The sequence below is a fragment of the Echeneis naucrates genome, chromosome 13, assembly GCF_900963305.1.
Source record: "Echeneis naucrates chromosome 13, fEcheNa1.1, whole genome shotgun sequence".
NCBI lineage: Eukaryota > Metazoa > Chordata > Actinopteri > Carangiformes > Echeneidae > Echeneis > Echeneis naucrates.
Window position 1 is genome coordinate 16,774,636 of NC_042523.1, and position 16,026 is coordinate 16,790,661.

General features: G+C 39.3%; 2 protein-coding genes across 2 annotated transcripts; both read right to left on the bottom strand.

Moving 5' to 3' along the window:
• Positions 1–5,794: 5,794 nt before the first annotated feature.
• On the bottom strand, positions 5,795–8,745 carry LOC115053400 (folate receptor beta-like). The gene is made up of 5 exons (XM_029518058.1): positions 8,609–8,745; positions 7,406–7,538; positions 7,068–7,256; positions 6,411–6,546; positions 5,795–6,123 (listed from the first exon to the last, which is right to left on the bottom strand). The coding sequence occupies exons 2-5, from the start codon at positions 7,532–7,534 to the stop codon at positions 5,849–5,851; spliced, it is 729 nt and encodes a 242-aa protein (XP_029373918.1). The 5' UTR covers positions 7,535–7,538; positions 8,609–8,745; the 3' UTR covers positions 5,795–5,848.
• A 3,907-nt stretch (positions 8,746–12,652) lies between these two features.
• Positions 12,653–14,164, bottom strand: LOC115053452 (folate receptor beta-like). Its single transcript, XM_029518170.1, has 4 exons — positions 14,036–14,164; positions 13,693–13,881; positions 13,270–13,405; positions 12,653–12,981 (listed from the first exon to the last, which is right to left on the bottom strand). Exons 1-4 carry the CDS (start codon positions 14,162–14,164, stop codon positions 12,707–12,709), a joined length of 729 nt encoding a protein of 242 aa, XP_029374030.1. The 3' UTR covers positions 12,653–12,706.
• Positions 14,165–16,026: the final 1,862 nt, after the last annotated feature.

The window sequence follows — 16,026 nt, forward strand, 5'->3', positions numbered from 1 at the left end:
TTTGCGTCAAGAGGAGCCAGTTGAGGTGGTTCGGGGATCTGATGAAGATGCCACCTGGGAAGGTGTTCCAGGCATGTCCAGCTGGGAGGATGCCTCGGGGCAGACCGAGTATATCCACTCTGGCCTCGGAACGCCTCAGGATCCCCCAGTCAGAGCTGGTTGGTGTGACCAGGGAAAGGGAATTCTGGGATAAACGGATGAAGATGGATGGAAGGATGGATTATAAAGTTTTAACAGCATTATTCATTTTCATAATGGTCCTGAATGTTAAACTATATTGAAATTAATGTAAAAATACAAAAAAAAAAAAAGAAATACACATCCTATTGCTGAATGTAAAATGAAGGTCAAGTTTATGTTATTTTACAGCAGAGATGTAAATTTAATGTAAAAAAAAATGTAAACAAACAAACACGCCAAACAAACACTGTAAATATCTGGCAGGAAAAGTTGCCAAACATTTACTGTTAAATGAAAGTAAAATACCTTCAGTTATTCAACAAAGAATTGTTTTTTAAATACAGATATTTACTGTAGACATTGTCTGTAGTTTTAAAGATCAACTTTAGTAGAATAAACAAAAACTGTCATTATAAAACATCTCTAGAATGTTAAACAAATGTATAAACTTGCATTAAAAATGAAAAAATACAGTGAAAATGCATTACAATAGCCTAATTTAAATAAAGATTTGTTTTCATTCAGTATTATTTTGTAAATTCATAGGATTATCCATTTATTCATTGGAACACCCCAACAAGGTACAGATTTCTGGATGTAAAATATTAAAAATGATGTAACATTACATTCAAATTACCCTCCTTTAACACTAGTTGATGTATTTAGAGAGCTTTGGGATTTTATTTTATGAAACTATCCAGTCTATTTACAATTCCTGGTAAATATTGTTTTTTTTTTTTTTAATTCTGTACCAAAAATAAGATTGTGCGACAATACCTTACAAAAAATATTATTGAAAAATTGTTCAATAGCAATGTATCTACAGTCCTTTCCCATTAATGTATAAGATTTCCTGTATATAGACTCTTTTTTCAGAGGGATATTTTTAGTATAATGTGTACACTTTACATTTTACACAGTACTGTTGTAAGGACTCAGATCTGAGGAACCCAAAAACACAAACTCAGAGACAGGAGCCAAGTCCAATAAATGTTAATCAGTCTGGGAAAACAAGCAAGGGTCAGAAACCGGGCAGGCAGACAGATCCAAGGGGGTAGGCAGAATTTTCAGAGCAGTTAAACAAGGAAGGGCTCAGGCAACAGACGAGCTGACAGACAGTAGGAAATGCTGGAAAGCTAGGCAACAATACTAGACAATCTGGCAAAGGGCATGAGACTCTGGGCCAGTATACATACTGTAGGGAGAGACTGAGGAGCATGATGGGATCCAGGTGAGGAGCTGGACAGGTAGACTCCAGTGAGTGGAACTAAGGTGATTGAAAAGAAGATGGATGTGTCAGGACCTGAAATAACAGGGGATCTAGAGTTCAGGCTGGACAAGCCGAGACAACCGTACAGTTATGGAAGCCTTCATGCAAAATAGTTGAAAAATATACTTAAATGTAAAGACGGAATAATAAAGAGTGCGCAGATTCAGACGGATGAGTGTTGTACAATGATTGCATGAATCACGCTGTGGGTAGATGATCTAGGCCAATGATATTGTTGAGTTCTGGGGGCGGGGCCAACCGCGAAATTTACAGACAGAGCGCAACGCGTCACTCCGAAAGCCACGCCCACCGGAAAAGTAATCAATCGGCGGCACAATTTTTAAAAACACTGTCCAGTTGTTAAAACGTTATTTCAAAATGTAAATTATAATTTTAGCACATTAGCTGTACCAGAGAAAAAAAAACGGAACAACGAAAAACTCTTTCTCACTGTCCCTTCTGTTTGCCTTCATTTTCATGGAGAAATGATCCCACTGAACGGCCGTTGTGTCAACCGATTTGGTTCCCCCAATTCCTGTTCTCCTTTACGCCGATTTACTGCTGAGTCGTGCGTAGTTGCTAAGTTACCGTGCGTACTTAAGGAAGAAACACAAATAGAAACACAGCTGGGTGTACGGAAAGCGAAATGGAAACGCTAATGTGTAGGTTACTGGTATGTTATTTATTATATAACAAAATAAATTGAGAATGCATTTGTTCGGCCATTCTTTGTCAATCTTTGTGTAAATGGATACCAGCTAGCATATCTGTGCGAGAGTAGCCTTCGTTAAGTAAACCTCACTGCCGGATCACTTACACTAGTTAATCGCTTCGAATTGGACTGCTAGCTAACTGGTTAGCATGCTCGACTGACGAACTGATGACATTATTTTTGACGTATAACGTAACTATTGCTTACCGTTCATTTGGAAACGGGCGGAGCGCCTGCGAATGACATATTTCTGCTCCTCGGAAACACCCACCGGATAGTGTCTGTATTTTTCATAATTCACGAACTCGTTGAACACAAGTTTACCATTTTAAGAACATACACTCATACGACATACACATACACAACACAGTCACACAACTCCTCATCACAGAATACAGGTCTGTCTGCCTGCACACACACACACACACACACACAAAACATTAACAACGAGTAATGTCCCGGTCCTTGTGTGTTGTTGTGTCTGAGTGGAGTATTTCTTCTATATTTGCGGTCAATATCTTTGTGCAGAAATAAAGCCAACATGTTAAATAAATTCCTCTGCCCCCCCATGTCACTTTCTCTGTTACCTGACTGCAGCTGCAGCCCTCTCCTCTCTGTCTCTTCCTTTCTGATGGAGCTACCAAACTCAGCTGTTTCTGTCAAAGATAAGTTTTGTGTCGGCTTTAATACAAGCTAGGCTAATGGACGTTAGCATTAGAGCTGTCCAGTTAGCTTACGTTACAAGCTAACGACCCTGTTTCTTACCTTGCTCTACGTTTCTCGTCCCAAATTCACCGTCACAACCTTTTTAAAAAAACATTTGTATAGAAAATTTCTCAACCCTTTATTTTCCTTTCTGATCACTGGACTGATGCTGACTGGACAACAGGCTAGCATAGCAACAGTAACCAATGGGGGCGGGGCTTAGCGAAGGATGGTTACAATTAGGAAGAAAACAAGTTAATATATTGAAATGTTACATAATCTTTTCACTAAAATAGTTCGCTTTACTGGTCTAGTCTGTGGACGCGTCCTGTCTCCGGTCTGGTCCGTTCCTGGAGGGGTGCCGTCACCCATCTGGTCTGGTTCGGCCTAGGTCCTGGGGGGGGCGCCGTATCTGCATTAGCCCAGTCCATTACTCGCAACCAACTAACTCCGTAGATACGTTGAGGTGCCCACACCGGGAATGGACCTTTACATACATACACATTCAACATTACATTACATTACAGTAAGTCATACAATCACCGTTACATTTACAGTAAGTCATACATTTACACCATTAACATTATCATCACTACATCATCATTACAGTATTACATTACCCTCGATACCCTAGCCGGGAATCGAACCCCTCCCACCTAGGTGCGGGGCGGCAGCATTACCGCTGCGCCACAGCGCTGTTCGAGTTGCAGCAAAAATTTGCGCTACTTCATCATTTGACATTTACGTCACCTGACCTAACTGTCACCCAGAGTGGGCTGCGATTGGCTCCAGCACCCCACGTGACCTCTTCTTCTTAGCTCCGAGTCCACGCCTGTTGACTTGTTGATAATTTTTATGAGTAAATAAATACCATGCTTTGTTGCTGAATTTTTCTTGTGTATATGCTACAGTTTAACTGGTTGATCGATCAATGATAATTATGTAGACCTATAGCCTATTTTATGGGCATGTCGTGCAAGAGATAACAGATAATGTGTAAAAATATTTGAAGTGTTCAGTGAATGGATCATTGACTTTAGTATAAATCATGCCCTTACTTGGAACCAACCCAGGGCATAAACTAGTTCCCAACACAGTTTCCCAAAGGGCGGCCAGGATGAGCGTTTGTCATGTGAGTGTAGGTTCTTAAAATGGTAAACTTGTGTTCAACGAGTTCGTGAATTATGAAACATACGGACACTATCATCAGTTCGTCAATCGAGCATGCTAACCAGTTAGCTAGCAGTCCATTTCGAAGCGACTAACTAGTGATCCGGCAGTGAGGTTTACTTAACGTAGGCTACTCTCGCACAGATATGCTAGCTGGTATCCGTTTACACAAAGATTGACAAAGAATGGCCGAACAAATGCATTCTCAATTTATTTTGTTACATAAATACCATACCAGTAACCTACACATTGACTTTTCCATTTCGCTTTCCGTACACCCAGCTGTGTTTCTATTTGTGTTTCTTCCTTAAGTACGCACGGTAGCTTAGCAACTACGGACGACTCAGCAGTAAATCGGCGTAAAGGGGAACAGGAATTTGGGGGGAACCAAATCGGTTGACACAACGGCCGGAGGTGACATGCATCGATATTTACAACTAGCTGATGGAGTCCCCCGGTAAGATCATCATTTAATCTAGTAGCGATAAGTTAGATACATCCACACTAATACGCCATCATTTTAAAATAGCTTTTTATAACCCAAACATTTCAAATCTGCCCCACTTTATGGGGTTAAAACGTAGTTGGGTGGATGTACGTTAGCTAACGTTAGCCTTGGTTAGCTCCAGCTCCTACAGTTAGCCTTGGTAAGCTTTAGCTCCTACAGTTAGCCTTGGTAAGCTTTAGCTCCTACATTTAGCCTTGGTAAGCTTTAGCTCCTACAGTTAGCCTTGGTAAGCTTTAGCTCCTACATTTAGCCTTGGTAAGCTTTAGCTCCTACAGTTAGCCTTGGTAAGCTTTAGCTCCTACATTTAGCCTTGGTAAGCTTTAGCTCCTACATTTAGCCTTGGTAAGCTTTAGCTCCTACATTTAGCCTTGGTTAGCCAAGGAAGGAAGAAATTGTCAGCCTCAGAAGTGGTGCAGCATGTTGTCATGTCTGATCTCTGTCACTGGGGAAAGCTGTAGCCTTAAACTTAAATGTAGACTCATTTCAGAAATAGTGTTCATTTTAAATTTCTAGATTGATTATCTAACTCTTTGATTCTGAAAGTACAGAGTGCACCAAATGCGCTAAATGTGTATCTTAATTTATCCTTTAGCTGCCAAGGACATCTTTCACACATCAGCTGACCAATCAGAAGACATAACACAAAGCTCTGAGAGGACTTCTTCACATGTGGCATTGACGCACGCACGTACACATACACACACACACATTCAGGGGACCAGAACCCCATAATTACCGAGCAGTAGAGCCCACTGTTCAGGCCCAATATAAAGAAACCTTTTCCCTCAAAGCAGATCCTGGGTCCCTTTTACAGCTTCCTCGTCAGTGGCTGAGGTTATAAAGGGGTTATTAAGCTGATCTATAGTCTGCATTTAGGAGACGTACCATCCCAGAGCTGTGCAGTAATACAGTATGTGATCTGTGCCTTCATGATTTGTCCAGATGGACGTGTATTTTTGCTTTATTTTCTTTATCCATTGACTTTCAATTGACTACATAGATTTCCCCAGACACAAAACAGATGTGCTGTCTTCATTTTGGTTACTCTTTCTTTACATTTTAGAATTTTAGTGTTGAATTAGTTAGTTTGGTTTGTGTGTGTGTGTGTGTGTGTGTGTGTGTGTGTATGACTCAACAAATGGAGGCAGATTGAAATGTAGTTTTTCAAGGATGCAAATTGGAGCGTTTGACTATCTGTGACTCAGAATAGGGCAAGGAACTGAGACAACAGAGATAGGAGAGCATTTGAAATCAATTTTATTGGTACCTGTACAATGATACAGATCAGCATAAAGACAGTGTGTTAGTACATCCTTAAAGAGAGAAATGCAATAGCGAGAAGAAGTAGCTTTGTTGATGCAAAGCTTTGGCGTTGCTGTGCGTTGTTTAGGTAGTACTCAGCTACCTTCCTGTTGGGGTTTGGCCCAGTGAACCAGAGCTGCATACAGCGGCCTGAGCTTTTGGGGAGGGTGGTATAAAGGTAGGAATGGAACCAAAGTTCTTCACACATTGACTTTGGTGTGGGATAAACTTCAGTCCAAATTCTGCACGTGCTGCCTTCGGGACATTTGTTAACACCTGTCACAAAGAGAGAGACAGACAATTTTAGAAAATAATGTCAAAATAATTACAGCCCCAAATATTAATCAAATATAAATGGAGGAATTTCATTTAGGTGTAGTTATAAACTGTGATGTAAGATCTCCGCAGGAGTTCATGTATGTATACGTGGCATTTTGTGTAGATAGTTATTAATGGTATTATTTTTTTTTTTTTACCAAATGTAAATGTGCTTACAAAGGTGTGAAATGAAACTGTGTGTTTACCGACTGGTCTACTTGTGCATGTATGTGCTTTACACTCACCGGAGCTCCAGTCCCATCCTTTGTGCCAATTAGACTTGCAAGTGTAATCATTCTTGCAATCTTCCCACCAGTCGTGGCAGTCCTCCATACACAGAGGCACATCTATGATACGCTCCTTTCGCCAGCTCTGATCTACCTGCACACACAAGTCACCCATTTTTATAGGGTTAGGGTTAGGGCTCTCTCTCTATCCAACCAGTCAAGGGAGCTGGCAGCCTCCCGAACCTGGTTCTGCCCGAGGTCTCTGCATTTTCAAGGAAGTTTTTCCTTGCTACTGTCGCCCAGTGCTTGCTCATCAGGGGGATCTGTTGGGTGTCTTTAAATAATTTTATCAAGAGTTTGGTCTCGACCTGCTCTATATGTAAAGTGCCTTGATGTAACTTTGCTATGATTTGGTGCTATATAAATAAATCTGATTTGATTTGATGACATATAGGTTGAGGGTCAAAGGTCTCTAAAAAGATTTAGAAAGGCGCACATTGCACAGTCTGTCTCAGAAAACACTTGAATTGCTATAAATACATAGAGTTATGGCAACATTCTGGATATTTGGCTTCGACTCGCCTGACGAGTCCTTTCAGCGCTTTCTTATGCTGCCATCTAGTGTTATGAGGACAGACATACAATCGAGACTGAGGAACATTGTACAACACATACTTGATGTATCCAGGGTCCCAAATTTGGGGAACACTCGTAGAAACAGACGTCCTGGATGAAATGTTTCTTGCACTTGGGGCTCATGACACCACAGTGATTCCAGTTGAAGTTGTACAGGTAGGAGTTATCTTTGTGGGCCCCCACGGAGGTGTTGGCAGTGCAACATGCATTGTCACGCCAGGGAGAGCACTGGAAACAGAAAGAGGACACTTTATACTGTTGAGCATCAACTGAGATTCAAGAAGATTGGGTAAAAAAAAAAACTAAACAAAAAATCTGATTAACTTGTTCCATCCACATTTATTGATCTTTCCCTGTTCATGTATTATATCCGTCACCTGAAGGTAAAGTTCTCCCTCAGGGCCGGGCTCTGTTTTGTGGTTTTTGGAATCCATACACATGTTGAGTTTGTCCAGTGAAAGAGTGCCACTGGTGAGTGCTAAAAGCAAGGAGAGGACAACCTGCATGGCTCTGCAGAAAGGAGGCATCAACATGGATCAATCTCAGTCAATCTACTACTCAGTCAAATGTACAGTTAAAAAAAAAACAACAACACAAAAACGCAAACCTTCAAGTTAACTATTTTTTTTTTCTTGCTGAAACTTTAAGTAGAAAACTGCAGGGAACAAATTCTTAAAGTGGAAAGTGCCATTTTAGAATAATGTGTAAAATTGTAAATGTTATTTTAACTATATGGAATGCTTAGGGATGTTAAGTTGGGAATAGATTGTTTTGGTTGGTATTGATCTTTTTACCAAGTCCTCAGATTCATATATAAATTACAATCTATGGTACTCTTAAATGAATGGGCCGCTTATAAACAATGGTTCTACATTTTCCTACAGATTTCTACCAAGTAGAATTTATTTAGCCAATTTGCCAATTACATCATCAAAGTTTTCAAGCAATATGCGACATTGGTGAGCACAAAAAAAAAAAAAACCTAACTAAAATATGAATGTTTTCAACCCTTAATTGTTAGTGTAGATAATAAAGTTTACTCAAAACATGATATCAGATGGCTTTGACCCACTGAACAGCCAGGACATTTTTCATCTAGCTTTTGAAGTGTATAATAAACACAGATTCTAATCTCTGCAACAACGTATAAAAATATTTTTAATTAGAATCCGAGTTAAGACATTTCTTTCTTTCTTTCCTCCATCTGGCATCCATAAATTCCATGTATATCTTTGCTCTGCAGCTTACAAAGTAGAACAAGACAATGAATATAACAGAAGTGACTGAGAAAAAAAAGACTTCTACAATCCCATGTGTCCACTTCACAAACTATTGCAAATATATCATAATCAGTCGAAGATCAGATGGCCGATCATCTTATTAGCAAGATAAAACAATCACTAAGCAGTACCTTTAATTGGACAATATACAGTGGCTTATATCTTTTAAAAGAAATCAAAATTTGCATCGCAGACCAAACGCATGGTCAAAATCAAGAAAAAAATATTAACATTTCCAGTGTAGGTACATCAAAAGACCAATAAAAAGATTTGGTTATAATGATAAGAGATTTACTTTACCTTGTTAGATTTTGTAATGACTCCTTCCTGAATGGCTTATTGAAAAAAAAAAAAATAGTCTCCAATTACTTTTTACACGCGTTGAAAAAGACTTCTAGTCAGATGGCCTGTTGAACTTTGTGGTCTGATCAAAAGTTCATGTATAACGGTTTAAAGTGCGAACATTATGCTGAGCATTCACATTGTAAAAAAAAAAAAAACAACACTGGTAGAATTACAACAAAAGTCACCATCAATTTTATGAGGAAGTGAAAAATGGCTAGTAAGCACAAAAAACTGTCTACTGAAGAACAAAACCAGATGCAGAGGACATGTGATGTTGAGTGGCACGTTATGCAATGTTTTTTAAATTCCAATGTAACCAAGGCAAGAAACCCTCAATTAAGATTACCACCCTCCAGCCACCTCCTGCAAACCAGTGGCTTGTTTTTCACTTTCACAATTCCATCAGAATGATCCAGTATTATGACATACAATTGTATTATTTTTGTACTGTACCATTATGAAAACTACTTTTGCTTTTGATTCCCATTGTACCCCTGTGCTTTTCTTACATCAAGTTTTAAGTGTTGAACCTTGGTTGGTAACTCAGTGGAATTGCTAGTTACCATAATACAGCTTTTCACTTTGTTGCAGTATTATCCACTAAATTCTTTTTGAAATTTGGTATCCTGGAGGAGCATGACATGGGTTCAAGAGCGATTTTATAGCTTTATGTGCACTTCAGAAAAAAGTGAACCAATTAACTCCACACTGTAAATTTATAGCAATTAACTGGCAACAGCTTCATTGGCAAAGTACTTTATTTTTCACAGTTTTTTATTGTATCATAGAATTACAGTCTAGAAATAAGAGAAATACATGTGCAGTTCTTTACTGTATTCTAGTAAATTTACAACACAATACTGATTGCAATTTTAGCAATAACTTTCTGTATATTTACAGTACATGAAATGTATTTGAATCTACAGAATGTATCCTGTAGTTAATGATAACTCCACTCCAAATATAGAAATATAATAGTAATAATGATAATAATCATCATCATCATCATTTTTTTTAATGGAAAAATTGACAATATTCATTATGCAGTTCCATCTATCTTCACTCGCATATGCGGGATCAGGTCGCAGGCATTAGGCAGTTCCGCTTTCAAATACTTATTCAAATACAAACATGTCACCATTGCAACATGAGCAATACTGGACCTGAATAAACCTTAACGCCCTGAGTGTTTTCTTTTCTTTGTTTCAGTCTTTCAAAAGATTTTAAATTAAATAAGAATGCATACAATATTTGGTAATCCCTTTGACAACATTGTTTTTGTGAGAAAGGAACATCAAACTGGCAGCAGTCTAGCAGAGTGCGTTCCAGTAAAGTGAACACAAAAAAATCACTAAACAATGTGAAACCAGCAGTTTGAATGAAAAAAGACACTGTGTTTTTAACCACTGAATGAGTGGAGAAAGCTCATACCTTTGAATGAATTTCAGTGTGCATGTTGCATCATGTTGATACTGACAGTTGAAATTGTAGTAGGAGAAGACTATAGCAAGCCCAAGCACAAAGGACGTTCCTTCACACAGCAACTCTCTTTCTATGCTCATCGTCCATCGCTGGTTTGTCTGTGTCATTGGACCTGAAAAAAAGGTTACAGTTCGGAAACAACAGTTCATAGAGATGGCAGAAATAATGGAATCAAACTCTTCTGATTGATTATGTTTGAATTTTCGTAGAATGAGTTTGTTTGATTTATTTAGAAGTGAGAGACAAGTTAGAGGGAATCCTGTAAAACCTAAAGAATGTCCATTTGTCTAATATGTAGTCTTAGATAGCCACTTTGTAAACAAAGGGCGCAGCTGTCAATATTCTATTCACATTGAAAATCACATGCTTACCAACAACAATCAAGCGTGGGGTGCCAGCCAGGGGGACTATCAACTGTACCATGTCTGGTGTGGCTGACATCTTAAGAAAACAGGAACAAAATGAGTTATTAGACCTCGTAGATGCATGCTGACTGACAACCAGAATTTTGGAGAAATTGAAAAGGCATAATGTAAAGAATAAAATGTCCAACCTATAAAATTGCTAAACAAAGATAATCTTACATCTGTGTTTATATTTAGGGCATCCAATGGCTCCTTGAAGTGGGCCATCAGAACCTGCAGGATGTTTGAAGCAGTCACACTGCAATCAGTCCTGTAGAAAACAGCCTTTTACGTCATCATTAGTTGGGTATATTTGAAAAACTCCATAATATTTCTGCCATGCGCTTTAAGAAAAGCCTCAATCTTTTGCACAACTGGAACATCAGTCAGCGGTTCAAGACAAGCGCACATTCTGCTTGGGAAAAACAAACGTGGCCATTTCTGCTTCACGTCCTCCAACGCTGGCACTGGATTGGCATTTATCATTGGATGTTGCAAGTAATACGTTGCTTCCATAAGCTTTAACACTTCTGCCGATTCCATTCCTGAGGACGTTCATGCAAAAAGATCACCATCAGCTTTTGTCTCTTATTTTTGAGAGATTCTTTTGTCTCCTCAACCAGAAGCTCAGGCTGCCACAGTACACAGCCAAGTGCCTCTTTGTGGTTTAGCCCCATTTGCACCCTATGATGTTCTGCGACGAGCGAGGGTGCTGTTTCTGTTCAAATGTTCTATGCTAGTCTTTATTTGACACAGAAGAGACTCGTAACCCGCCCCTACAGTTGTTGTTCCATCATCCATTCTGTCCACATAAGACTGGGGATGCTGTCGCACTATATCCCTGCAATGACAAGACACCAGGCTCTGCTTGGATTCACTTACGTTTTTCGCATTTCATCAACAAGTACACAAACCATCTGTCACTTATCAGCTGGTGAGGGCTTTTTTCCATTCTGGATGGCTGTGCATAGACATTTTGTCCCAATTTACTTTTAAAGTGTCAGGCCAGTTTACCCTTGCAGGCAAGGATGATGCTGGAGGAGAGGACATGGGACTGCTTGAAACAGAACAACTTTGGTCCAGTTGGTTGCGTGAGCGCTATTATTATTATTATTGTTTTTTTCCATCTTGACAAAGATAATGGTATTTATCATATTTTATAAATAATCATTATACTTTATAATATAGTGATATTTTGGTGCTTTGCAGCTCAATAAAAATGTTGTCAAACGTTACACAATGGAGGATGCCTCATCAGTGCAGCTTTGGATATCTGTGACGAAAGACGGAGCAGTAGTTGTGATGTGCTTGTGCCTTTGTGGTGATTGGGAGAGACTGGCTAGCAAATCGTTGGTTAATTTTAAAATGTTGCATACACTTTTCTGTCACTTTCCCAAGATGCTCAGCTGCTTACAGCAAGGTTTACAGTAAATCCCTGTAAATAATGGCTTTATCATTAAGGGCTGTAATCACTTTTTTTCTCACACTTTGCATTGCAGTTTACAGTGTGACACTTTATGACATTAACACAGCAGAATACTGTTCAGATTTCACGTACATACGCACACACATACACACACACATTCAGGGGACCAGAACCCCATAATTACCGAGCAGTAGAGCCCACTGTTCAGGCCCAATGTAAAGAAACCTTTTCCCTCAAAGCAGATCCTGGGTCCCTTTTACAGCTTCCTTGTCAGTGGCTGAGGTTATAAAGGGGTTATTAAGCTGATCTATAGTCTGCATTTAGGAGATGTACCATCCCAGAGCTGTGCAGTAATACAGTATGTGATCTGTGCCTTCATGATTTGTCCAGATGGACGTGTATTTTTGCTTTATTTTCTTTATCCATTGACTTTCAATTGACTACATAGATTTCCCCAGACACAAAACAGATGTGCTGTCTTCATTTTGGTTACTCTTTCTTTACATTTTAGAATTTTAGTGTTGAATTAGTTAGTTTGGTTTGTGTGTGTGTGTGTGTGTGTGTATGAGCTAACAAATGGAGGCAGATTGAAATGTAGTTTTTCAAGGATGCAAATTGGAGCGTTTGAATATCTGTGACTCAGAATAGGGCAAGGAACTGAGACAACAGAGATAGGAGAGCATTTGAAATCAATTTTATTGGTACCTGTACAATGATACAGATCAGCATAAAGACAGTGTGTTAGTACATCCTTAAAGAGAGAAATGCAATAGCGAGAAGAAGTAGCTTTGTTGATGCAAAGCTTTGGCGTTGCTGTGCGTTGTTTAGGTAGTACTCAGCTACCTTCCTGTTGGGGTTTGGCCCAGTGAACCAGAGCTGCATACAGCGGCCTGAGCTTTTGGGGAGGGTGGTATAAAGGTAGGAACTGGACCAAATTTGTTCACACATTGACTTTGGTGTGGGATAAACTTCAGTCCAAATTCTGCACCTGCTGCCTTCGGGACATTTGTTAACACCTGTCACAAAGTGAGAGACAGACAATTTTAGAAAATAATGTCAAAATAATTACAGCCCCAAATATTTATCAAATGTAAATGGAGGAATTTCATTTAGGTGTAGTTATAAACTGTGATGTAAGATCTCCGCAGGAGTTCATGTATGTATACGTGGCATTTTGTGTAGATAGTTATTAATGGTATTATTTTTTTTTTTTTTACCAAATGTAAATGTGCTTACAAAGGTGTGAAATGAAAGTGTGTGTTTACCGACTGGTCTACTTGTGCATGTATGTGCTTTACACTCACCGGAGCTCCAGTCCCATCCTTTGTGCCAATTAGACTTGCAAGTGTAATCATTCTTGCAATCTTCCCACCAGTCGTGGCAGTCCTCCATACACAGAGGCACATCTATGATACGCTCCTTTCGCCAGCTCTGATCTACCTGCACACACAAGTCACCCATTTGTATGACTCATAATTTCATCAAAGAGTTGCTATGACATACAGGTTGAGGGTCAAAGGTCTCTAAAAAGATTTAGAAAGGCGCACGTTGCACAGTCTGTCTCAGAAAAACACTTGAATTACTATAAATACATAGAGTTATGGCAACATTCTGGATATTTGGCTTCGACTCGCCTGACGAGTCCTTTCAGAGCTTTCTTATGCTGCCATCTAGTGTTATGAGGACAGACATACAATCGAGACTGAGGAACATTGTACAGCACGTACTTGTTGTATCCAGGGTCCCAAATTTGGTGAACACTCATAGAAACAGGCGTCCTGGGTGAAATGTTTCTTGCACTTGGGGCTCATGATACCACAGTGATTCCAGTTGAAGTTGTACAGGTAGGAGTTATCTTCATGGGCCTCCACGGAGGTGTTGGCAGTGCAACATGCATTGTCACGCCAGGGAGAGCACTGGAAACAGAAAGAGGACACTTTATACTGTTGAGCATCAACTGAGTTTCAAGAAGATTGGGTAAAAAAAAACAAAAAAAAAAACAAAAAATCTGATTAATTTGTTCCATCCACATTTATTGATCTCTCCCTGTTCATGTATTATATCCGTCACCTGAAGGTAAAGTTCTCCCTCAGGGCCGGGCTCTGTTTTGTGGTGTTTGGCATCCATACACATGTTGAGTGTGTCCAGTGAAAGAGTGCCACTGGTGAGTGCTAAAAGCAAGGAGAGGACAACCTGCATGGCTCTGCAGAAAGGAGGCATCAACATGGATCAATCTCAGTCAATCTACTACTCAGTCAAATGTACAGTTAAAAAACAAACCAGAACAACACAAACCTTAAAGATTTTTATTTATTTATTTAGCTGAAACCTTAAGTGGAAAATTGCAGGGAACATTTATAGACAATTGTCCTGCATTTTCCTACCAATTTGGAATGTATGGAATGGAAATTGCGCCAATTCAACATTTACGTCATCAATGTTGTCAAGCAATTACAGAGCAATATACAACATTTGTGAGCACAAAGAAAACCTAATCCTTTCAACCCTTAATTGTTAGTGTAGACAATAAAGTGTGCTCAAAACATGATGTCTGATGCAGTGCTTCCCCTGTCATTACATTAGGGGGGCGCCTCGCCCTCCCAGAAGGCCAAGTTAATTTAATATCATTTCATTTTCTATAAAACGCCAGATCACAGCAGACGTTGTTTGAGGTTAATTTTCCTGCAGAACATGTCTATAGCTACCTTTTGCTTTTATTAAACAACATGGTAATATGTTATTCATTTTATTTACACGACAGAATGTCATTTCTGTCTCTCCATTTTGGCTCAGCTCTCCTCTGCGCTCCGTATCACACACGGCGGAGTTCCGCCGCGATGCGCGCACACGGGTGAGCAGACTCCCGCAAAATGTCTCAAGAAAAGCAAAGCAAAATATCAGCGTTTGTTAAACGCTCACAGGGCGATGATGGCAACACCAGTCGCTCCTTTCCTGCTCCGGGTCCAAGCAGCGACCTTCACCACCGCATGTCGGGCTTTGACCCGGCTTGGCTGTCAGAGGGGAAATGTTCCCCCTGGCTGTACAACACTGATACTGGTAAGCACTGAAAGAAGTTATTAAATACATGCATTACAAAAAGTAAAAGATAGATAGATAGATAGATAGATAGATAGATATGTAGGTAAATTAATTATTAAGTAAAAAGCTAGATAAGATAGATAAATTAATTAATTATTAAATAACATATCGACGACCCCACCCCACCCCCAAGGCTTCAATCGGGGAAACACTGAGATGGGTTTGACCCACTGAACGCCCAGGACATTTTTCATCTAGCTTTTGAAGTGTATAATAAACACAGATTCTAATCTCTGTGTAAAATACGTGTAAAAATATTTTAAATTAGAATCCGAGTTATCTTAAAAGACATTTCTTTCTTTCTTTCCTCCATCTGGCATCCATAAATTCCATGTACATCTTTGCTCTGCAGCTTACAAAGTAGAACAACACAGTGAATATAACAGAAGTGACTGAAAAAAAAAAGACTTCTACAATCCCATGTGTCCACTTCACAAACTATTGCAAATATATCATAATCAGTCGAAGATCAGATGGCCAATCATCTTATTAGCAAGAGAAAACAATCACTAAGCAGTACCTTTAATTGGACAATATACAGTGGTTTATATCTTTTAAAAGAAATCAAAATTTGCATCGCAGACCAAACACATGGTCAAAATCAAGAAAAAAATATCAACATTTCCAGTGTAGGTACATCAAAAGACCAATAAAAAGATTTGGTTATAATGATAAGAGATTTACTTTACCTTGTTAGATTTTGTAATGACTCCTTCCTGAATGGCTTATCGAACAAATTACTTTTTTATACGCTTCTTGAGACCAAGCACTAAAAATATGTGGTTTGTGTGTGTGGGTATCTGTGTGTGAGTGGAGTGGGACTGAAAAAAAGGCTGAAAAGTGAAATGTCCAAACTATCATGCAATATGCTTCCAAAGTCCAAAGTCTGTCCTTCTGGGACTCAAAGAAAGGTTGAGAAAGAAGCGGGATTATTTCAAGTGAAGGTTTGTCTTATCTCAAGG

Bases quoted from the DNA above. Each gene is read 5' to 3' on its own strand.
- LOC115053400 (XM_029518058.1), bottom strand. From the start codon at position 7,534: ATGCAGGTTGTCCTCTCCTTGCTTTTAGCACTCACCAGTGGCACTCTT. The intron at 7,257-7,405 runs GTGACGGATATA...TTCTGTTTCCAG, and splicing joins AGGGAGAACTTTACCTTCAG to TGCTCTCCCTGGCGTGACAA. The intron at 6,547-7,067 runs GTATGTGTTGTA...TTGTGTGTGCAG, and splicing joins TGGGACCCTGGATACATCAA to GTAGATCAGAGCTGGCGAAA.
- LOC115053452 (XM_029518170.1), bottom strand. From the start codon at position 14,164: ATGCAGGTTGTCCTCTCCTTGCTTTTAGCACTCACCAGTGGCACTCTT. The intron at 13,882-14,035 runs GTGACGGATATA...TTCTGTTTCCAG, and splicing joins AGGGAGAACTTTACCTTCAG to TGCTCTCCCTGGCGTGACAA. The intron at 12,982-13,269 runs GTGAGTGTAAAG...ACTTTGTGACAG, and splicing joins AGGATGGGACTGGAGCTCCG to GTGTTAACAAATGTCCCGAA.